This window comes from Mustelus asterias, chromosome 7 (genome assembly GCF_964213995.1).
Source record: "Mustelus asterias chromosome 7, sMusAst1.hap1.1, whole genome shotgun sequence".
Lineage (NCBI taxonomy): Eukaryota > Metazoa > Chordata > Chondrichthyes > Carcharhiniformes > Triakidae > Mustelus > Mustelus asterias.
Window position 1 is genome coordinate 131,818,612 of NC_135807.1, and position 18,508 is coordinate 131,837,119.

The 18,508-nt window shown below is 42.4% G+C and overlaps 1 protein-coding gene across 1 annotated transcript in view; it reads right to left on the reverse strand.

The window, feature by feature from the left end:
* Positions 1–482: 482 nt before the first annotated feature.
* The window catches only part of atp9b (ATPase phospholipid transporting 9B), a 286,554-nt gene continuing 268,528 nt past the window's right edge, over positions 483–18,508 (reverse strand). Inside the window, exons 23-29 of the mRNA XM_078216847.1 lie at positions 16,892–16,956; positions 15,121–15,276; positions 7,721–7,785; positions 7,474–7,582; positions 6,847–6,904; positions 5,012–5,215; positions 483–1,136 (exon numbers count right to left, since the gene is read on the reverse strand). Coding sequence (XP_078072973.1) covers positions 1,000–1,136; positions 5,012–5,215; positions 6,847–6,904; positions 7,474–7,582; positions 7,721–7,785; positions 15,121–15,276; positions 16,892–16,956 — 794 coding nt within the window. The 3' untranslated portion in view covers positions 483–999. The remainder of the gene's footprint in view (positions 1,137–5,011; positions 5,216–6,846; positions 6,905–7,473; positions 7,583–7,720; positions 7,786–15,120; positions 15,277–16,891; positions 16,957–18,508) is intronic.

Genomic DNA, 18,508 nt, shown 5'->3' on the forward strand with positions numbered 1-18,508 from the left:
CATTATCTTGTAATTGAGTTTGTGTCTATATATGCCCTGTTTGTGAACCCAACTCTTCACTCACCTGATGAAGGGGCAGCGCTCCGAAATCTCACGCTACCAAATAAATCTGTTGGACTTTAACCTGGTGTTATGAGACTTCTTACTGTTCTTAGGTCAATTGCAAAAGAATAATTTTCAAAACTTTGTGAAGTCGGACGCCTCACGTAAAATTCAGGTTGCAGCATTCCTAAGGTTGGTCTCCAAAAATAAATAGAATTAAATAATACCGGGGAGAAAACATAAGGGAGGTAGACAGCAATGTGCCAATGATAATGTGGGATGTTTAAAAGCCTGCTGTGCATATCCCCGTTAGTGCATATTTGCTTCACAAACAACTGCAATTGAGAGACAGGGAAATATTGACATTAATAATAGCAAATGCTAAAGTGGAAAGCACTTATAAAGGTAGCTGAAATTCCAATAAATATATATATATGTATATAGTGCTAAATCTGTTGCTTTATGCATCAGTTAAGTGAGCTTCTATACAACACAATTTGGACAATTGCGCTAACTGGTACTTAATGGACAATTCCGCAACTCATCACAGAATTGTAATGCAGGAATAAAAAGTACAGCAAATTTTTAAACAAAAGTACATTTGTATTTTTACACAAATTAGCAAGGAAGAAAGAAAGAAAAAGTAAAAAAGATATACAAAGACACGTTATTTCCATTTTCTCCCTGACTCCATCAGTACTGTGAAAGGTTTGAAGGCCTGTGTCCCTTCATTTCAGAGGTCCTGTGCAGTGCCTGCTATTTTGAAGTATTGTCATTTTCTTTCAATGCTCCACACAGTATACGCAGCATTTCATTGCTTTTTTTTTGGCTGTTTGGTCAACAGACCATTTTCAAAAGACTTCAGTTTCGCTGTGAAGTTTCTTTTTTTTTAAAGGGACGATCAGACATCCTCCACGGCAATGGCAAAAGTGTCACTTATTAAACAAAGCATTTGCACTACGAGGTAAGTTTGGAGTAGCTGGGTGGAGAGAACTTGCGCTTCAAGTACTTGAGAATATAAAGTGGAAGACAACTGACGAGGGTAATTGCTGAAACTTTCCACAGGAAGGTCACAGTGGTGATAAAGGCGACATCTGTAAAGACAGGAAGTTAATTCCATTATATTATTAAACAAAGTGACCAGTACTCTGAATGTGATAGTGAAAGGGAGCACAATAGCTGACATTATGCAAACCTAATTTATTTTACATTAAAACGCACAATAGGAATGTAGGAACAGGAGTAGGCCATTCAGCCCCTCGAGCCTGCTCCACCATTCAATAAGATCATGGCTGATCTGTGGCCTAACTCCATGTAGCTGCCCCAGGCCCATATCCCTTTGAAACCCTTGCTCAATAAAAATATGTCTATCTCTGAATTAAACCTAACAATTGAAGCAGCATCCACCGCTGTTTGAGGAAGAGAGTTCCAAACCTCCCCCATTCTCTGTGTAGAAGTGTTTCTAACATCTCTCCTGAATGGCTTGGTCCTAACTTTTATATTATGGCCCCTGGTTCCAGAGCCTTCAACCAGTGAAAACACTATCCTTTTCCACCCTGTCCTTCCCTGTAAATAATTTGTAGACTTCTATCAGATCACCCCTCAACTTTCTGATTTCGAGAGAATAAAGGCCTGATTTGTCTAATCCCTCCTCGTAACTTAACCGCTGAAGTCCAGGTATCATTCCTGTAAACCTACATTGAACTCCATCCAGGATCAAAACATCCTTCCTAATACAGTCAGTGGTGCAGTCACGATTCTGTTCATCTGCAAACAGATACTTATTTTCCAAATAAAATTAAAGTCCAGGATTTTTATTATTTTCCAGATTTATTCCCCATTCAGCCCCTCTTCAAATTAGGAGTGAAGAGGCATCAGGTGTATTCTTGGAGACTTGACCCCACATGTCTATCCAATAGCAACAACAGAATTGCAATGGTGGTGGATGCCCCACACCACCCAAACTCCTCCACTGGGTTAGCAAAGTGGTCACACATGCATGATTGAAGGTAGTCCCGGCTGGCGGCAGGAATAGGTGGAGAGAGTCAGGAAGGAACTTAAAAGCAATAAACTAGCCCAGAGCAGGTACAACAGCCAAGCATTCAAATCCTTCTGCCAGAATGCTCACAGCATTGTTTTGGGAGATTAATCCTAAATTCCAGGAGACTCCTAGACAATCCAGAAAAGTTGGAAAACTTACTGCCCCATCCGCCCAGGTTTCGGGTGCTTCATTGACGACTGTTTTAAAGACAAATTCTTGAATTAAGAGGGAACTGAAATATGCGGTAATAAAAATAATTGGTTGTCACACTTTCAGCATATAATGATACTGGGAAACAAAATAACAACGATTTGTATTTACACAGCACCTACAATGGGGATAATGAATCCCATCTGGGAAATCCTGAAGAGGAGGACATAACCTTAAAATCCAAACCAAGATGGTTAAAAAGCAAATTCACGGGAGAAAAATAAGTGCACCATCAAATATTTGCCTAAATGTGGATTGTGGAATCAGTTGAAGTATTTGAAAGAGAGATAAGATCTTTATTTGGGTAATATTCCTTGCGCTAACCTAGATGAAAACATCTCTGCTGTGTCTAGTACAAAGCCCCAGTTGAATGCTACAAAACAGAAAGGATTAATTTAACGTTCTCCCTGTGTCTGTTTGGGTTTCCTCCGGGTGCTCCAGTTTCCTCCCACAGTCCAAGGATGTGCGGGTTAGGTGGATTGGCCATGCTAAATTGCTCCTTAGTGTCAGAGGAACTAGCGAGGGCAAATGCATGAGGTTATGGGGATAGAGCCTGGATGGGATTGTGGTCGGTGTAGACTCGATGGACTGAATAGCCTCCTTCTGCACTGTAGGGATTCTATGATTCTATAAACTTAGAAAATTCAATTCGCAGATGCAGAGGTCATCAACCAATGGCTGGGAAGGAAGCAAACAGGAGCAATGTAAAGGGGGACCTTTTTAAATTGCCCCTTAGTGTCCCGAGATGCGTAGGTTAGAGGGACTAGCGGGTAAATATGTAGGGATATGGGGGTAGGGCCTGGGTGGGATTGTGGTCGGTGCAGACTCAATGGGCCAAATGGCCTCTTTCTGCACTGTAGGGATTCTATTCTATTCTATGTTCATGGGATGTGGGCATTGCTAGCTAGACCAACATTCAAAGGTCATCCCGGATTGTCCTTGAGAAGGTGTGGCAGTCCATTGGTGTAGGATCACCCACAGTGGTTAGGGAGGGAGTTCCAGGGTCTTGACCCAGTGACAGTGAAGGTACAGAGATATATTTCCAAGTCAGGATGATGTGTGGCTTGGAGGGAAACTTTCAGGTGGTGGTGTTCCCAGGCATTTGCTGTCCTTGTCCTTCGAGATGGTAGTAGTCGCAGGTTTGGAAGGTGCTGTTGAAGGATACTTGGTGAGCTTTTGCAGTGCATCTTATAGATGTTATACAATGCTGTTACCATGTGTCAGTGATTGAGGAAATGAATATTTGAGGTGGTGCTCAAGTTTGCCAACAAAGCGGGCTGCTTTGTCCAAGATGGTGTTGAGCTTCTTGAGCTGCACTTGTTGGAGCAGCACTCATGCAGGTAAGTGGACAGTGTTCCATCATATTCCTGGCTTGTGCTTTGCACAGTAAGAAGTCTCACAACACCAGGTTAAAGTCCAACAGGTTTATTTGGTAGCAAATACCATAAGCTTTCGGAGCATTGCTCCTTCGTCAGATGGGGTGGAAATGTGCTCTCAAACAGTGCAAACAGACACAAAATCAAGTTGCAGAATACTGATTAGAATGCGAATCCCTACAGCCAGCCAGGTCTTAAAGGTACAGACAATGTGGGTGGAGGGAGCATTAAACACAGGTTAAGGAGATGTGTATTGTCTCCAGACAGAACAGCTAGTGAGATTCTGCAAGCTCAGGAGGCAAGCTGTGGGGGTTACTGATAATGTGACATAAATCCAACATCCCGGTTGCATTATCAGTAACCCCCACAGCTTGCCTCCTGAGCTTGCAGAATCTCACTAGCTGTTCTGTCTGGAGACAATACACATCTCCTTAACGTGTGTTTAATGCTCCCTCCACCCACATTGTCTGTTCCTTTAAGACCTGGCTGATTGTAGGGATTCGCATTCTAATCAGTATTCTGCAACTTGATTTTGTGTCTGTTTGCACTGTTTGAGAGCACATGTCCACTCCATCTGACGAAGGAGCAGTGCTCCGAAAGCTTATGGTATTTGCTACCAAATAAACCTGTTGGACTTTGACCTGGGTGTTGTGAGACTTCTTACTGTGCTTACCCCAGTCCAACGCCGGCATCTCCACATTGTGCTTTGCAGACAGGATTTGGGGAAATCAGGAGGTGAGTTGGTCACTGCAGAATTCCCACCCGCTGACCTAATCTTGTAGCCATAGTACTGAAATGATGAGTCCAGTTCAGTTTCTGGTCAATGGTAACCTCACCAGGGTGTTGATTGTGGGGAATTCACCATTGTGGGGAATTACCGTGGCTATGGTAATGCCATAGAATGTCAGGGAGAAATGGCGAGTTTCTCTCTTGCTGGGGATGGCCATTGCCTGGGAATTGTGTGGCATGAATGTTAATTACAGTGGAAACATTTGGTATTCTGAAACCATCTCCTCCCATAAACTGTGACACATTTGCAACACCAGTAAAGTCCCTGTGCTTCCTCTTATGCAATCACAGATAAAAACAGCAATAACATTTTAGACATGATGCCACAGTATCTGAAAGGTTTTTCTTTTAGATTTCAAATCTGTTTCAGATACATTCACATTTAAATGGAAGGCAACCACCGCTGGAAAGTTAATCTGTTCCAATAGGTAACATGATTAGCAGAGCAAACAGAACAATATGCAGTATTTTCTACTGTAGAGGCTGCAGACTTGTGAACTTCTGAGTCGCTTCTGTTTTAAGAATGAACTGACAAACCTTTGAAACAACTTACCGAAGTACTCATTGAGAAATGCAAGGGAGGCCACATAGCAGCCAAGACTGAGGAACTCCCCCACAACCATAAGCCAGTGCCAGGTCCGGATCGTAAGTGCAACCATCAGCAACTCAGTCAAGATCAGGGCAGTGAAGGAAATTGCTACGACATGTACAAACTCAGACTCAAACAGCACCAATGCCCCGTATATTAAAATGCCACCTGTAATAGATCAAACGCACGAGTCACAAGTGTTGCTTCTCTCATCAAAATGATTCGCCGGCAGACTAGAGGCAAGACCTGGTGGTAACATACTGTAACTCTTATGTAACTATGCACTTCAATGGTGTGTGCAAACCTCAGTCTATCAAGGATATACGTGGCTGATCACAAAGCAATTTTGGATGGGATAGGATAGGTACAGCTAGCAGAGGGTGAATGTTTTACTTTATTGTATGCAGATTTTTTTTACCATCCTTCTTTGTGAAGGACCCGTGTATAGTTCATTTCCATATTAAGTTAAAGCATATTTCTTAGTCACAAGCATGCTTACGTTAACATTGCAATGAAGTTACTGTGAAAATCCCCTCGTCGCCACACTCCAACGCCTGTTCGGATACACTGAGGGAGAATTTAGCCATTGCACCTAACCAGCACGTCTTTCAGACTGTGGGAGGAAACCAGAGCACCTGGAGGAAACCCACACAGGCATGAGGAGAACGTGCAAACTCCACTCGGCAGTGACCCAAACCGGGAATCGAACCCCGGGTCCCTGAAACTGTAGCAGCAATGCTAACCACTGTGCCACCGTGCCGCCCCTAACTGCTTGACAATTGGATTTTATAACTGTAGCCTGCAATGTCATTCTACAATTAGCGAATGGGAGAGATACTCGAGGAGCTGATTGGCTGTATTAGGTTTACTATTCCCCATTTTGCCAGTCTTGTTAATTTAATAATTTATTTGTTAATAAAACAAAACCCGTTTTTCAGAATAAAGGGAGAATTTAAGTGGACACCACCCTTGGGTGCATAGTCAATCAGCTACTTGAGTCATGGGCATACTTATCTTATATTGTGATCTGTTCTACAGATGCACCCTTCATTGTTTTTTTTTCAAGGGCTGTGTGCAATCTACAGTGGTTAGCACCCCAAGACCAGAAATTCCCACCCAAGGTCAACAGACACCAGGACGGCACAGTAGCTATGGTTAGCACTGCTGCTTCACAGTGCCAGGGACCAGAGTTTGATTCCTGGCTTGGACCACAGTCTGTGTGGAGTCTGCACATTCTCCCCTGGGCTTCCTCCAGGTGCTCTTGTTTCCTCCCGCAGTCCGAAAGACATGTTGATTAGGTGAACTGGCCACGCTAAATTCTCCCTCAGTGTACCCGAACAGGAGCCGGAGTGTGGCGACTAGGGGATTTTCACTGTAACGTCATAGCAGTGTTAATGGAAACCTACTTTTGACATTATTAAATTTTTTTTTTTAAAGTTATGTGGAAAACAAAGTGAATTCAGGCATCCTAAACGCAACATTAACTTTAGGGGAAGTTTTTGTGTCAAAGTTTGGATCAGAGTTTTCTGGGAATCTTACACACATTTAGCATTTTTGACAATGTTTATTTTGATGGTGAATTTTGTTTCATCATTCGAAAATTTTGGAATGGCGATTTCAAGCACCAAAAGAAATAGTTCTAACTACAAGTCATTGCCACCATCATTATCAGTAACAGCCCTGTTGCCAAACTGGAGTCCAAATTAGGCCAATTAAAGATTATCAAGCTGTTAAATGTGGATTTATAAACTAATTCAGATCATTATTCGCACCTGCAAGATGTAAAATTTGTGACGTACCTTGGTACATGCTTATTAGAACCCAAATAAGGAACGTCTTGAAGGATAATGACCGCCCCTGAAAAAAATATATTATTCAGTATCTATGCTCACTTGTGGATAAATATTATAACTATAATTACATCTAATACAGAGTTGTCTTAAGATGTGTGTGTGCTGTCCAAGACCGCAATAAACTACAAAGGGTCGTGAACAAAACCCAGTCCATCACGCAAACCAGCCTCCCATCCATTGGCTGTCTACACTTCCCGCTGCCTCGACAAAGCAGCCAGCATAATCAAGGACCCCACGTACCCCGGACATTCTCTCTTCCACCTTCTTCCATCAGGAAAAAGATACAAAAGTCTGAGATCACATACCAACCGACTCAAGAACAGCTTCTTCCTTGCTGCCATCAGATTTTTGAATGGACTTACCTCATATTAAGCTGATCTTTCTCTATGCCCTAGCTATGACTGTAACACTACATTCCTGCACTCTCTCCTTTCCTTCTCTATGTATGGTATGCTGTGTCTGCATAGCGTGCAAGAAACAATACTTTTCACTGTGTACTAATATATGTAATAATAAATCAAATCAAGATCAAATCAAAAATAACATACACAAATCTTCAAACACATCACGCACCTTTGTGAGGTCCTTGTAAAGTTCTGGATATAGTATTGCTGTTTCTGGCTTTACATCCTGGTCTAACACCAGAGAAAAAACAGGAAACATTGTGTAGATGGTAGCATACCTATTAGAATAGCAAGCAAAAAGTCACCAAATTTACAAGGGAACACGGGTTGGGAAGTGTGCAAAAAAAACAAGATGAAGCTTTATATATCTGCAATACCAGAAAATGGTCCTTTTGGAATTACACAATGCCACTTACCCTACCATGAGGAAACCCTGATACAACGGAACAGACGCAAAATAGAACACTGATGAAAATATCGCCTGAGAAAGAGAACATATGTAAAATCACTATTAAAAATAAATCAAGGAATGCTTCAAGTGCACAAGGTGTTGAAAGTTGCTTCACATTATGCATAGAATGTTTACAGTGTTCAATTTTATTACAACATTGAAATATTTCATCTCAATCTCATTTGACATCTCTTTTGCAGTATTTTCTGAACTCAGGATGTCACTGAAGCAAAATTCCTGATTCAAAATACCTTTAAATTTATGATTATTAAAAGCTGGGTGGGGATATTACTAGGAATGGTAACTACCTGGTTTAAAGATATGAGTGATATTGGTTAGTGCCGTGCATGCAGTGTCTCATCGAACTTTAGGACAATGGCACTGTACCACAATGGAACTGGGCAGCCAGTTTTACTCTTCTCCATCTGCGCAGTACCTCTGCAGGTGGAATACTGAGCAGACAGCAGGTATCTATCCACAGGAGTAAGAGGAAATTGGAGGGAATTCTGACCCTAGGCCACCTATTGCTCAGTTTTTACCATCAGTTTTAAAGTGAGAGCAGATGTTTTTATACTTGGGCTTTTAGTAACTCCTGTTTGGGGTGATCTGAGTGTATCGCTCTTCCTGATGCCTCTGCTGTTCTATGCTCTGCGTAAATTCTTCAGAGAACTCTTCATGGGCGGCATGGTGGTTAGCACTGCTGCCTCAGCGCCAGGGACCCAGGTGAATTCCGGCCTTGGGTGGCTTTTAAAAAAAAATTAATTTGTGGGACATGGGCGTCACTGGCTGACCAGCATTTATTGCCCATCTCTAGTTCCCGAAGACAGTTGAGAGTCAACCACATTGCTGTGGCTCTGGAGTCACATGTAGGCCAGATCAGGTAAGGAAGGCAGATTTCCTTCCCTAAAGGGCATTCGTGAACCAGATGGGTTTTTACAACAATTGACAATGGCTTCATGGTCATGAGCAGATTCTTAATTCCAGATTTTAAAAATTAAATTCAAATTCCACCATCTGCCGTGACGAGATTCAACCCGGATCCCTTAGGACATAAGATGAGTTTCTGGATTAATAGTCTAGCGATACTATCACTAGGTCATCACTACCCCCTTGTCTCCCCATGTCTGTGTGGGTTTCCTCCGAGTGCTCCGGTTTCCTCCCACAATCCATAGATGTGTAGGTTAGGTGGATTGATCATGCCAAATTGCCCCTTGGTAAGTTGTAACCTAGTTTTTCTCCAGAAATGTTACCACAGACCTCAAACTGCCCAATAGCAATAAAACCTGGATTCAAAGGCATCAGTACTGATAATTTGGGATATTTTTATCTAGTGAATTGACAGCAAATAAAAACTAGTGAACTAATTCTGAAGTGTAGGCACATCATTATACAACCAATTACCACAGCTAATTTAACAATAGGAAGGATCCACCAACAGCAAGGAAAACAACAAGATAATCAGAGCAAGTTATAACCTGGTATGTATAATTGGCATAATTTTAATCCATTTAAAGCTGTTATTAAATAACACATTTCCCTATATTCAGTACAGATAGAAATCCTATAATAACCTGAAACATTTCAAGAGTAAATTAGTCAATTGCACCTATGGAAGCAACATCCCGCGGATAACATTCCCAGTTGTAAAGGTGGCAGCATTAAAGTGACCCAATCTTCAAGATGAATATGGATTCTAGCCCCTACATAGTTAATCAGTTGGACACAATTATACCTAGGCATGTTTATAGATTTAAAGTTTATTTATTAATGTCACAAGCAGGCTTACGTTAACTGCAATGAAGTTATTGTGAAAATCCCCGGGTCGCCACACTCCGGGGCTTGTTTGGGTACACTGAGGGAGAATTTAACATGCCCAATGCACCTAACCAGCACATCTTTTGGACTGTGGGAGGAAACCCACGCAGACATGGGGAGAACGTGCAGACTCCGCACAGACAGTGACCCAAGCTAGGAATCGAACTCAGGTCCCTGGCGCTGTGAGGCAGCAGTGCCAACCACTGTGCCGCCGTGCCACCTGGGTCGTAAATGATAGTGAAGGGGTGCATTGTAGGTGCACTTAATGCCGTCTTTTTATTTTGGCTACAGGAATGTCAATCTAACAAAATTCAACAATAGAGGAATTCTGTTATTTTGACTTGCCTCATTCACAATTCGAATAAAGACACAATGTCTCGATGTGTGATTTTAAGAAATTAGGGGTTAAAGGGATCAAGGGATCAAGGGATATGGAGGGGTGGGGCGGGGGAAAAGAGGTGGGATCAGGATACTGAATATGATGATCATCCACGATCACAATGAATGGCGGAGCAGGCTCGAAGGGCCGAATGGCCTCCTCCTGCTCCTATTTTCTATGTTTCCATATGTGCACCAAGCCAGTTTCACACTTTTCTCATAGTTTAGGTGCCATCATAGAGAGGGTTTTGCAACTGGCTAAAACAGCCAGAAGGATATTACTTGGTTGCGTAGTGGGGACCATGCAAAACTCGTCAGCATGGAGAAACATAAGGATCCATCTTCCCGTGACATATTTGGGTTTATTCCCAATGGCCTGTTTGTCCAGTTTCACCTCGAAGGTGAAGTTCCCCCTCTCAGTTTCTCCTTCACACACTGCTGCAGCTTCTAAACCAAACACTATTCAGCCAGACATCACTGTTGCTCTTTTGCATTGTTTGGTTTTGATCTCCTGTCACTAAAACTCCCTCCCACCCCCCAGCTCACTTAAAAGAACTCTAATTTCCACTGCTGTTCAAACCTTGATCTTGTATTTGTCACACAAAATAAAATCCATCAACTCTAACTTCCCCTCTGCCGAAAACAAAACTACGTTGCACTTGTAAAGTGCCTGAACATACCATAACATCGATATGTTTCAAAATGTCTTACAACTGATGTTTGAAGTGCATTAACTTTGAATGTAGAGAGAGAGAGAGGGGGGGAGAGACAGAGGGAGAGAGAGATAAAAGAACACTGTTTGCACAGAGCAAAGTCTTAGAAACATCAAGGGACCAGATATATTCTGAGAGTGATTGAAGGGGCAAATGCTAGTCAGGGAGTCAGTACTGCTCATTATGTGAACTGTGTTTGTTTTGACATAACTCAGATTTAAAATGCAATTCCATCTTCCTCTGTTGGTTCTACTGCGTTGTTTCTATACAACCAGGCCCTACTCTCCGAGAAGAAAGCTTTGGAATCTTTTATAACCATCTCTCTGGTTTCCAAATACACTGTTCCTTCTCCTTGTAAAATTGCATGCTTGCACCCTATTCCTATGAAGACATTACTAATTTCCTTCCAAGTACAGCCCTTACATGTTCAAGATATGCAAACAGTTCAATCTCAGATTATCACCTTGGGAGTTCTGAACTAATCCACAAATGCCACTGTTGTTTTTGAAAGGTTAATTCAATCCAAAATGTTAGAACTTTAACAGCACAGAATGATAATTTGACTAATGGTATATGCACTGTTTTTTTAAAATGAGCTATTTACTTGGCCCTGCACTTGGCCCATATGTTTTAAAAGTATATTTACAAATATTTATCATCTTTCTTCAACGTTTATATGCATTTGGCTTCTATTGTTGTTTCTGGAGGGAAATTGCATTGCTAACAACGCAGTAGAACCAACACAGAGGAAGATGGAATTGTATTATAAATCTGAGTTATGTTAAAACAAACACAGTTCACATAATAAATGAAACCAAAGTACTGCTTTTGTGTGGTGATTAATTTCATTGTTAACATGGACTACTATCCTTGACGCACAGAAGTGGTTAAATAAAATACTTCAGTTGCATGTCAAACTGCATAATAGCCCTTCACATATTCACCAGAGGTTGCGGTGTACAAGTCAAACCAGCATGCAAGATGACCCCACTTTCCCGGGCCTAGAAGTTGTATTTTTGCATACAGGTCAATCCCCCCTTTTCAGCCAGGACACGCTATACTCATATTATTGCGCAAACCTCAATTTTCTGCTCCACAAATGCATGTTTTACTTAACTGGGCACCAAGGGATTGAGTAGGTCACATGGTCTGTGTTGTGAAGATGCGGGGGAGTTTAAGATAAGCCCGCACAAAGAAGTGATGAACGATGAAGAGAAAAGAGTCTTCCAGCAAAGTGAATGAAGCATGAAGCTGGTCTCAAGCTGAGAGCATTTGGTAACTTTTCAAATAACCGTGTGGCAGCGAGGGAATTCAGCGTTGGCGGAAAAACTGGTGCAAGAATGAAAGGAGGAAGAATCTGCCCTGAAGGTGATGCCAAACACCAAACGTATCACGAGAGCAAGGAGCAGCCACCTTGAGAAGCTTGCATCAGAATGGATCCTTGGAAATCGCCAGAAAGGTTACATCATTACCAAATATGCATTTATCGGCACTACTTAAGTGAGCCAAACAAAACCCCCGAGTTCAGCAAAGATTTCAGAGCAACAGCTAGCTTGTGGTGCTGTCTTATGGAGTGTAGATGTCTAGTGTTCGGCCAGGAAACCAAGATTGCTCAGAGATCACCAAAAGGGCTTGATGCCAAAATCAGACAGCAGTAAAAATACGAGTACATGCTGTTCCACATCGGCAACATGGATAAAACACCCGTGAAATTCGATAGGCCCGGCAACCAAACTGCAGTGGAAAGGTTCAAAATCAGTTCTGTTAAAAACCACAGGCCACGGTCATACTCGCCTACCTGGCAGATGGGAGTGAAATTAAAGCCAATGCAATTTTAAACTGTAAAACCCTGCCCAACACCAAGTTCTCTAGGCGTTTCTTGTCCATGTCCATAACAGTTGGATGAATGAGAAAAGAGTGAAGTTATGGATAGACGATATGTGGAATAGGCAATCCCCATGGCCTACCCAAAGAACGCAACTTCTAGTGTTCAGATCTCATAACCAATAAGATCAAGAGACCTCTGCAAAGAAATAGCACCCAATTTAGAGATATACCTGGGACTGGCGGGGTGGGGGGGTGGTATCTGTAGTTCAACCTTCAATCTCTGGACGCGTGCTTCAACAAGCCATTTAAGGGTCACATCCTCACTGAATTGACAAAGAAAAGAAACCTACACAGAGTGGAAATATGTGTGCTGTCCCACTCGATGCTTTGTGTCATTTCATCAGATGTGGGATGCTATTAATGCACAAGCTGTCACCAGATCATTCAGAAATGTGAAACGTAAAATTCCATGGATGGAGAGGAAGATGACTTGTTGTGGAGGAAATGATTCTGAACCCAAAGGCCACATCTGATCCAGAGTGGGATCCTTGTGACGACGAAGCCATAGCCACAGCAACACAAAATTAATTCGATGAACTCTTTGCATCGGATGAAGACGGCAATAAATTTGACAGGTTTTAAAACACCCTCATTATGGATAAAAGATATCTTTGTACAATGATCTGATTCAATCAACCATGTCGCATTAATTTAAGATGAATCACCAATATTTCTTTTTCACATTTCAAAACAGTGACCACCCACAGGGGTTCACGTGTCACGTGCTATTCTTGCCGTATAAATAGACTCCTGTTTTTAGGATGATTTTTGGAGATTTAATAGGTCAACTTATACACTGACATTTAGAGTAGGTGGAGTCAGCAATCGAATGAGTCTGATTGAATCCATTTCTATTGGAAGATTCCCTATCTCGCTCTCTCTCGACGTATCGTCCTTGTTGTCAGAGAGTTGTTAATCATGTCTCATGCCATGATATCACTATGGAGCAAGGAGGAGAAGCAGGCACGGAGAGCTACCTCAGTCAATAAGAGGATTGAAGCCACCTTGCTTCTACAACACACTCTAGTCATCCAGTCAACTGATGGGAAACCTCAAAAGCTAAAATGGGCATCTTGCCAGAGAAATAAGGTTATTCTCAACCTGTCAAAGCATTTACAATGCAAAGGTGCAGCCATCAGCCTTATTATCCTCTCCAATCTCAAACAGAACTCCCATTTCTCACTCTGTACAAGGATCATTTTGATCTGGAACATCAACTCTGTTTCTCTTCACTGATGCTGCCAGACCTGCTGAGTTTATCCAACATTTTCTGTTTTTATCTCATTCATTGCTGAAGTTGCTTCTAATTCAGTTTTCTCTTTCATATAAAACACTTTCTTCACCCCTTTAGGAACTCTCCATTCTGCCTAAAGTCAGTGCCAGACCTGAATGTGGCTCCTGCATCTGGGAAGGCTCTTTTGACACCTTTCACATTATTGGCAAGGTACAAGAGAGGATTTGTTATCGGATAAATAATCCCTTCCTGGCCTATAAAACCTCCCTCAACCAGATCTTTTCTTAATTCTTTCATTGGCTATAATGTTTAACCTTTCTCTGAACTTGTCTCTTTTGCTGCTCTTCTGAGCTGTAAATATGATCCATAGAATCCCTACAGTGTAGAGGGAGGCCATTCAGTCCATGGAATCCGCACCGACTCTCCGAAAGAGGATCTTGCCAGGCCCATCTCCCCACTCTACCCCCCGTAACTCTGCGCATTGAGCATGGCCAATCTACCAAACCCGCACATCTTTGGACACTAAGGGACAATTTAGCACGGCCAATCAACCTAACTTGCACATTTTTGGACTGTGGGAGGAAACTGGAGCACTGGGAGGAAACCCACACAGACACGAGGAGAACGCCACACAGATAGTCACCCAAGGACGGAATGGGACCCGGGTCTCAGGTGCTGTGAGGTAGCAGTGCTAACCACTGTGTCATCGAGTCATAAAGGTTTACAGTATGGCAACAGGCCCTATGGCCCAACATGTCCATGCCGCCCAGTTTTTAACCACTAAGCTAGTTCCATTTGCCTGCATTTGACCCATATCCCTCTATACCAATCTAACCCATGTAACTGTCTAAATGCTTTTTAAAAGACAAAATTGGACCTGCCTCTACTACTACCTCTGGCAGCTTGTTCCAGACACTCACCATCCTGTGTGTGAAAAAATTGCCCCTCTGGACCCTTTTGTAGCTCTTCCCTCTCACCTTTAACCAATGCCCTCTAGTTTTAGACTTCCCTACCTTTGGGAAAAGATGTTGACTATCTAGCTGATCTATGCCCCTCGTCACTTTATAGACCTCTATAAGATCACCCCTAAGCCTCCTACACTCCAGGGGAAAAAAAGTCCCAGTCTATCCAGCCTCTCCTTAACTTTCAAATCATCAAGTCCGGGTAGCATCCTAATAAATCTTTTCTGCACTCTTTCTAGTTTAATAATATCCTTTCTGTCATAGGGTGACGCCCGTGTATATTATGCATACATCAAAACTCAGCGCACGTCCTCCAGCTTGGACTTATTATTCCACTTGGGAGCTCGGGTGTATAAAAGAACAAGGCTGCAGTTACCTGCATAGTGGAGATGATAAGGCCCCGGTGGATGACAAACTGGCCAAGTGCCGCAGATCGCTTGTAGCTGTTACGACCATGCACCATCAGTAACCTGCCGATGTGCTTAAACTGAGTGATGGAGAAATCTGCCGCCAAAGACGCCTGTTTACCTTCCTAGAGTAAAGAAAAATAAAAAGCTATAAGCTAAGGAAACATATCGATTAAAAAGCTGCTGTCAGAATAGTGAGGAAACATTTCAAATAATGAAATCATGCTACTCTATTAGAAGAAATCTATTACTACTAACTTTCACTGAAAGTTTAGCCTTCAAATGATAACATTTCATTGCTAAAACTATGGTGATTTCTTTGCATTTCTCTCACTGCCTTATGGCAACATGGATAGAGTGTAAAATGCATCGATGTTGCTTTCTCAGATAAGTAGAGAAAATATACTGAGAAAAGAATCGCATCATCATCTTTATGCTATTTTACTGGCAGTAACTATGCTATAGATGTTAACTACTTAATGCAATAGAAATCGCCGAGACTGGAAGGTCATATTGGCAGCACAAACTAGCCAAAACTGGGGTTTTGTTTAGTCCCTGCTCCTTTACTCAAGGTGGAGAGAAAAGCCTCAGCACTGATATCACAAGTAGAAGTGGGACCGATGGGACAACTGTGTCAGTGTGAAATCTTCAGTGGCCCCAGCTGGTGGAAGCATCTGGGAGAAGCACCCTGACTTCCCGAGCCGGTTGATGCCATTCTGAGCGCCCACCTGCTTCGGGTGAAAGATCCCTTTGAGTATGAAAATTGCAGATCCAATGATGCACGTGAGGATCCCACTTGTCAGGTGGGAGGGGCAAGATAAAATGGACATCGAGGCAGTGCAGAAAATACAAAATAAATATTTACAAGGATGACGTCGGAAGTGAAGAGGTCCTAACTGTCAGATCAGGCTGCTTACACTGGGGACTTTGAGAAGGTCTGTGTGTGTGTGTGTGTGTGTGTGTGTGTGTGTGTGTGTGCGCGTGTGTGTGTGTGGGGGGGAAGAGAAGACCTGATAGAGGTCTTTAAAATTATGAAGATGCAGGGGAGGCAGAGAGGAAGATCTGTCCACTTGTGGAGGGGAGACAAAACTAGGGGCCAAAAGAGAAAATGCTGGAAAATCTTAGCAGGTCGGGCAGCATCTGCAAGGAGAGAAAAGAGCTGACATTTCGAGCCCAGTTGACCCTCTGTCAAAACTAGGGGTGATTAGTGTGATAGCCAGAAATACATCCAAGAGGGCTTTCAGGGGAAGCTTTGCTCAGAGTGGAATGTGCTCCCGGGGTTGAGGCAAATCACGCAGATACATTTAAGGGGGAAGCTAGATAATTGCGCGAGAGAGAAAATAGAAGGATGTGTTGATCGAGTGAGATAGTAGGAGGAGGTTAGAATGGATCATAACTGCCAGCACTGACTGATTGGGCCGAATGGCTTAATTCAGTGCTGCAAATTCCATGTAATTCTGTTTAATTATTCTAAGTATAATTTACAGCGCAATAAGGCATCAAGACAGATGTCTGTGAAGATTGGAACTCTAATTTTTGGTTTGAGATAGCAATTTTTATAACAAGCCCAATCAAATTTCATTCACCACAACTGGGCACATTTCTTTTAAGATGCACAACAGATGCTGTTTATGTTTTTTTTTTATTCACTTATTTTAAAACTACAGCCTGGGATTTAAATTGCTCAGTTGTATATACGAAACAAGGCATGTCACGAGTATAAGCACAAAAGGTCATTACTTTTCCTACAATTCCAATCCCACAGTCTGCTGCTTGAATCATGCTGACGTCATTACCTCCATCACCTGTAAAATAATACGTTACTCGGTTAAGTCTTTCATTTAGCTGCTTAATAATAGTAAAAATTCAAACAAACATCATCCCTCCTGAAAAGGAGCTAAACTATTTCACAAGTCAAAGAAGATAGTTAATTCACATCGACTTAATCTTCAACAAGGTTTATATAGATACACATATATGCGCACACACATAAATAGAATATATATATTACACACACACGCACGCACACACGCACACACACGCACACACGCACACACGCACACACACACACACACACACACACGTGTGCGCACGCACATACACACTCGTGAAATTTCCAAGCTTCTGGCCAATCTACCAATGAAGCAAGGACATTGCATTCTGAAATTCCTAATATGCTCTTGATCACTTGTCCTGTACAGCAGCATCACTGCCACCTTGTGGATTTCCAAACACATTACATTACGAACAAACATGCATCACCAAAATTTCAACACTTCTTTTGAAAATAATGATACACTCATTGTAAACCTTTGGTCTGGTTACCTTATTATTTCTAAATCCCATTTTTGGCACAGTTTTATATTTGTTAGCAGAAATTGCTAATTACTAAGCAAAATATAGGCATCTACCGTGGGAGACAATGCAATGCGCCCAGGGTGTATGCCACTTGTGGATTGACCACTGTTTGTTGTGGCTGGTACAGGATGATTCGTGAGTGGCAGTCCCTACTGCAGCTGGCACAGATGAAGAGAATAGTATTGGTCTGAAGTCAATTCATGGTTTTCCCTTCCAGCGATCTCCCTTTTCCATCATTCCCGTCACTGATTTTTCCCGCAGCTTTTTCCCATACCCTTCCTGGTTCCTCATCTCCAGGCACGCTGGTCAGCTGGGGGAAATTTCCCATTTATCGACTCCGACCCTGGTCAACTTGCAGTCTGGCTCCTAGACATCCTCGTGTCACAGATGTGGGTGAGCTGTTGGTCTTGTGCCGATAGCAAGTTCAGCCTACAGCACGCCTTTGGCCATGATTTATTCTGCTCATAAGACCCAGCCAACAGTATCGTTCCTCACTCAAGAGGGTAAACATGTTGGGGATCCCTGTATGCTGGTGTGCTTCCATGTTCAACACGAGGTGCCCACTAAGAGTGCCTTCCCAGTAAAGGCAGAAGCTATTCGGCTGCTTTGCTTGTTTTGCATAAGTCATCTATTCCTCACTACAATAAAGGGTGGTCTTGAGAACTCCTCCTTTTAACAACACACACTATGAAGAACAGATATTAGTTTTTATTTAAAAAGTGATAAAATGGAAAAAATATTTCCTTTCTCTGGTAAGTCCACATGGTCGGAGAACAGAAATATCCCACCTTCATGGTCCCAGTTCTCCAAAGTTTTGAATGCTGAGATTCACACGAGGAAGATAGGAAATAAGAGTAGGCCATTCGGCCCCTTTAGCCTGCTCCGCCATTCAACTAGATCATAGCTGATCTTTTAACTCAACACCAACGACATCCCATCTGACTGGACGGCACAGGGCTGGTGCAGATTGCCAGAACTATTCTGAACAACATTAACATT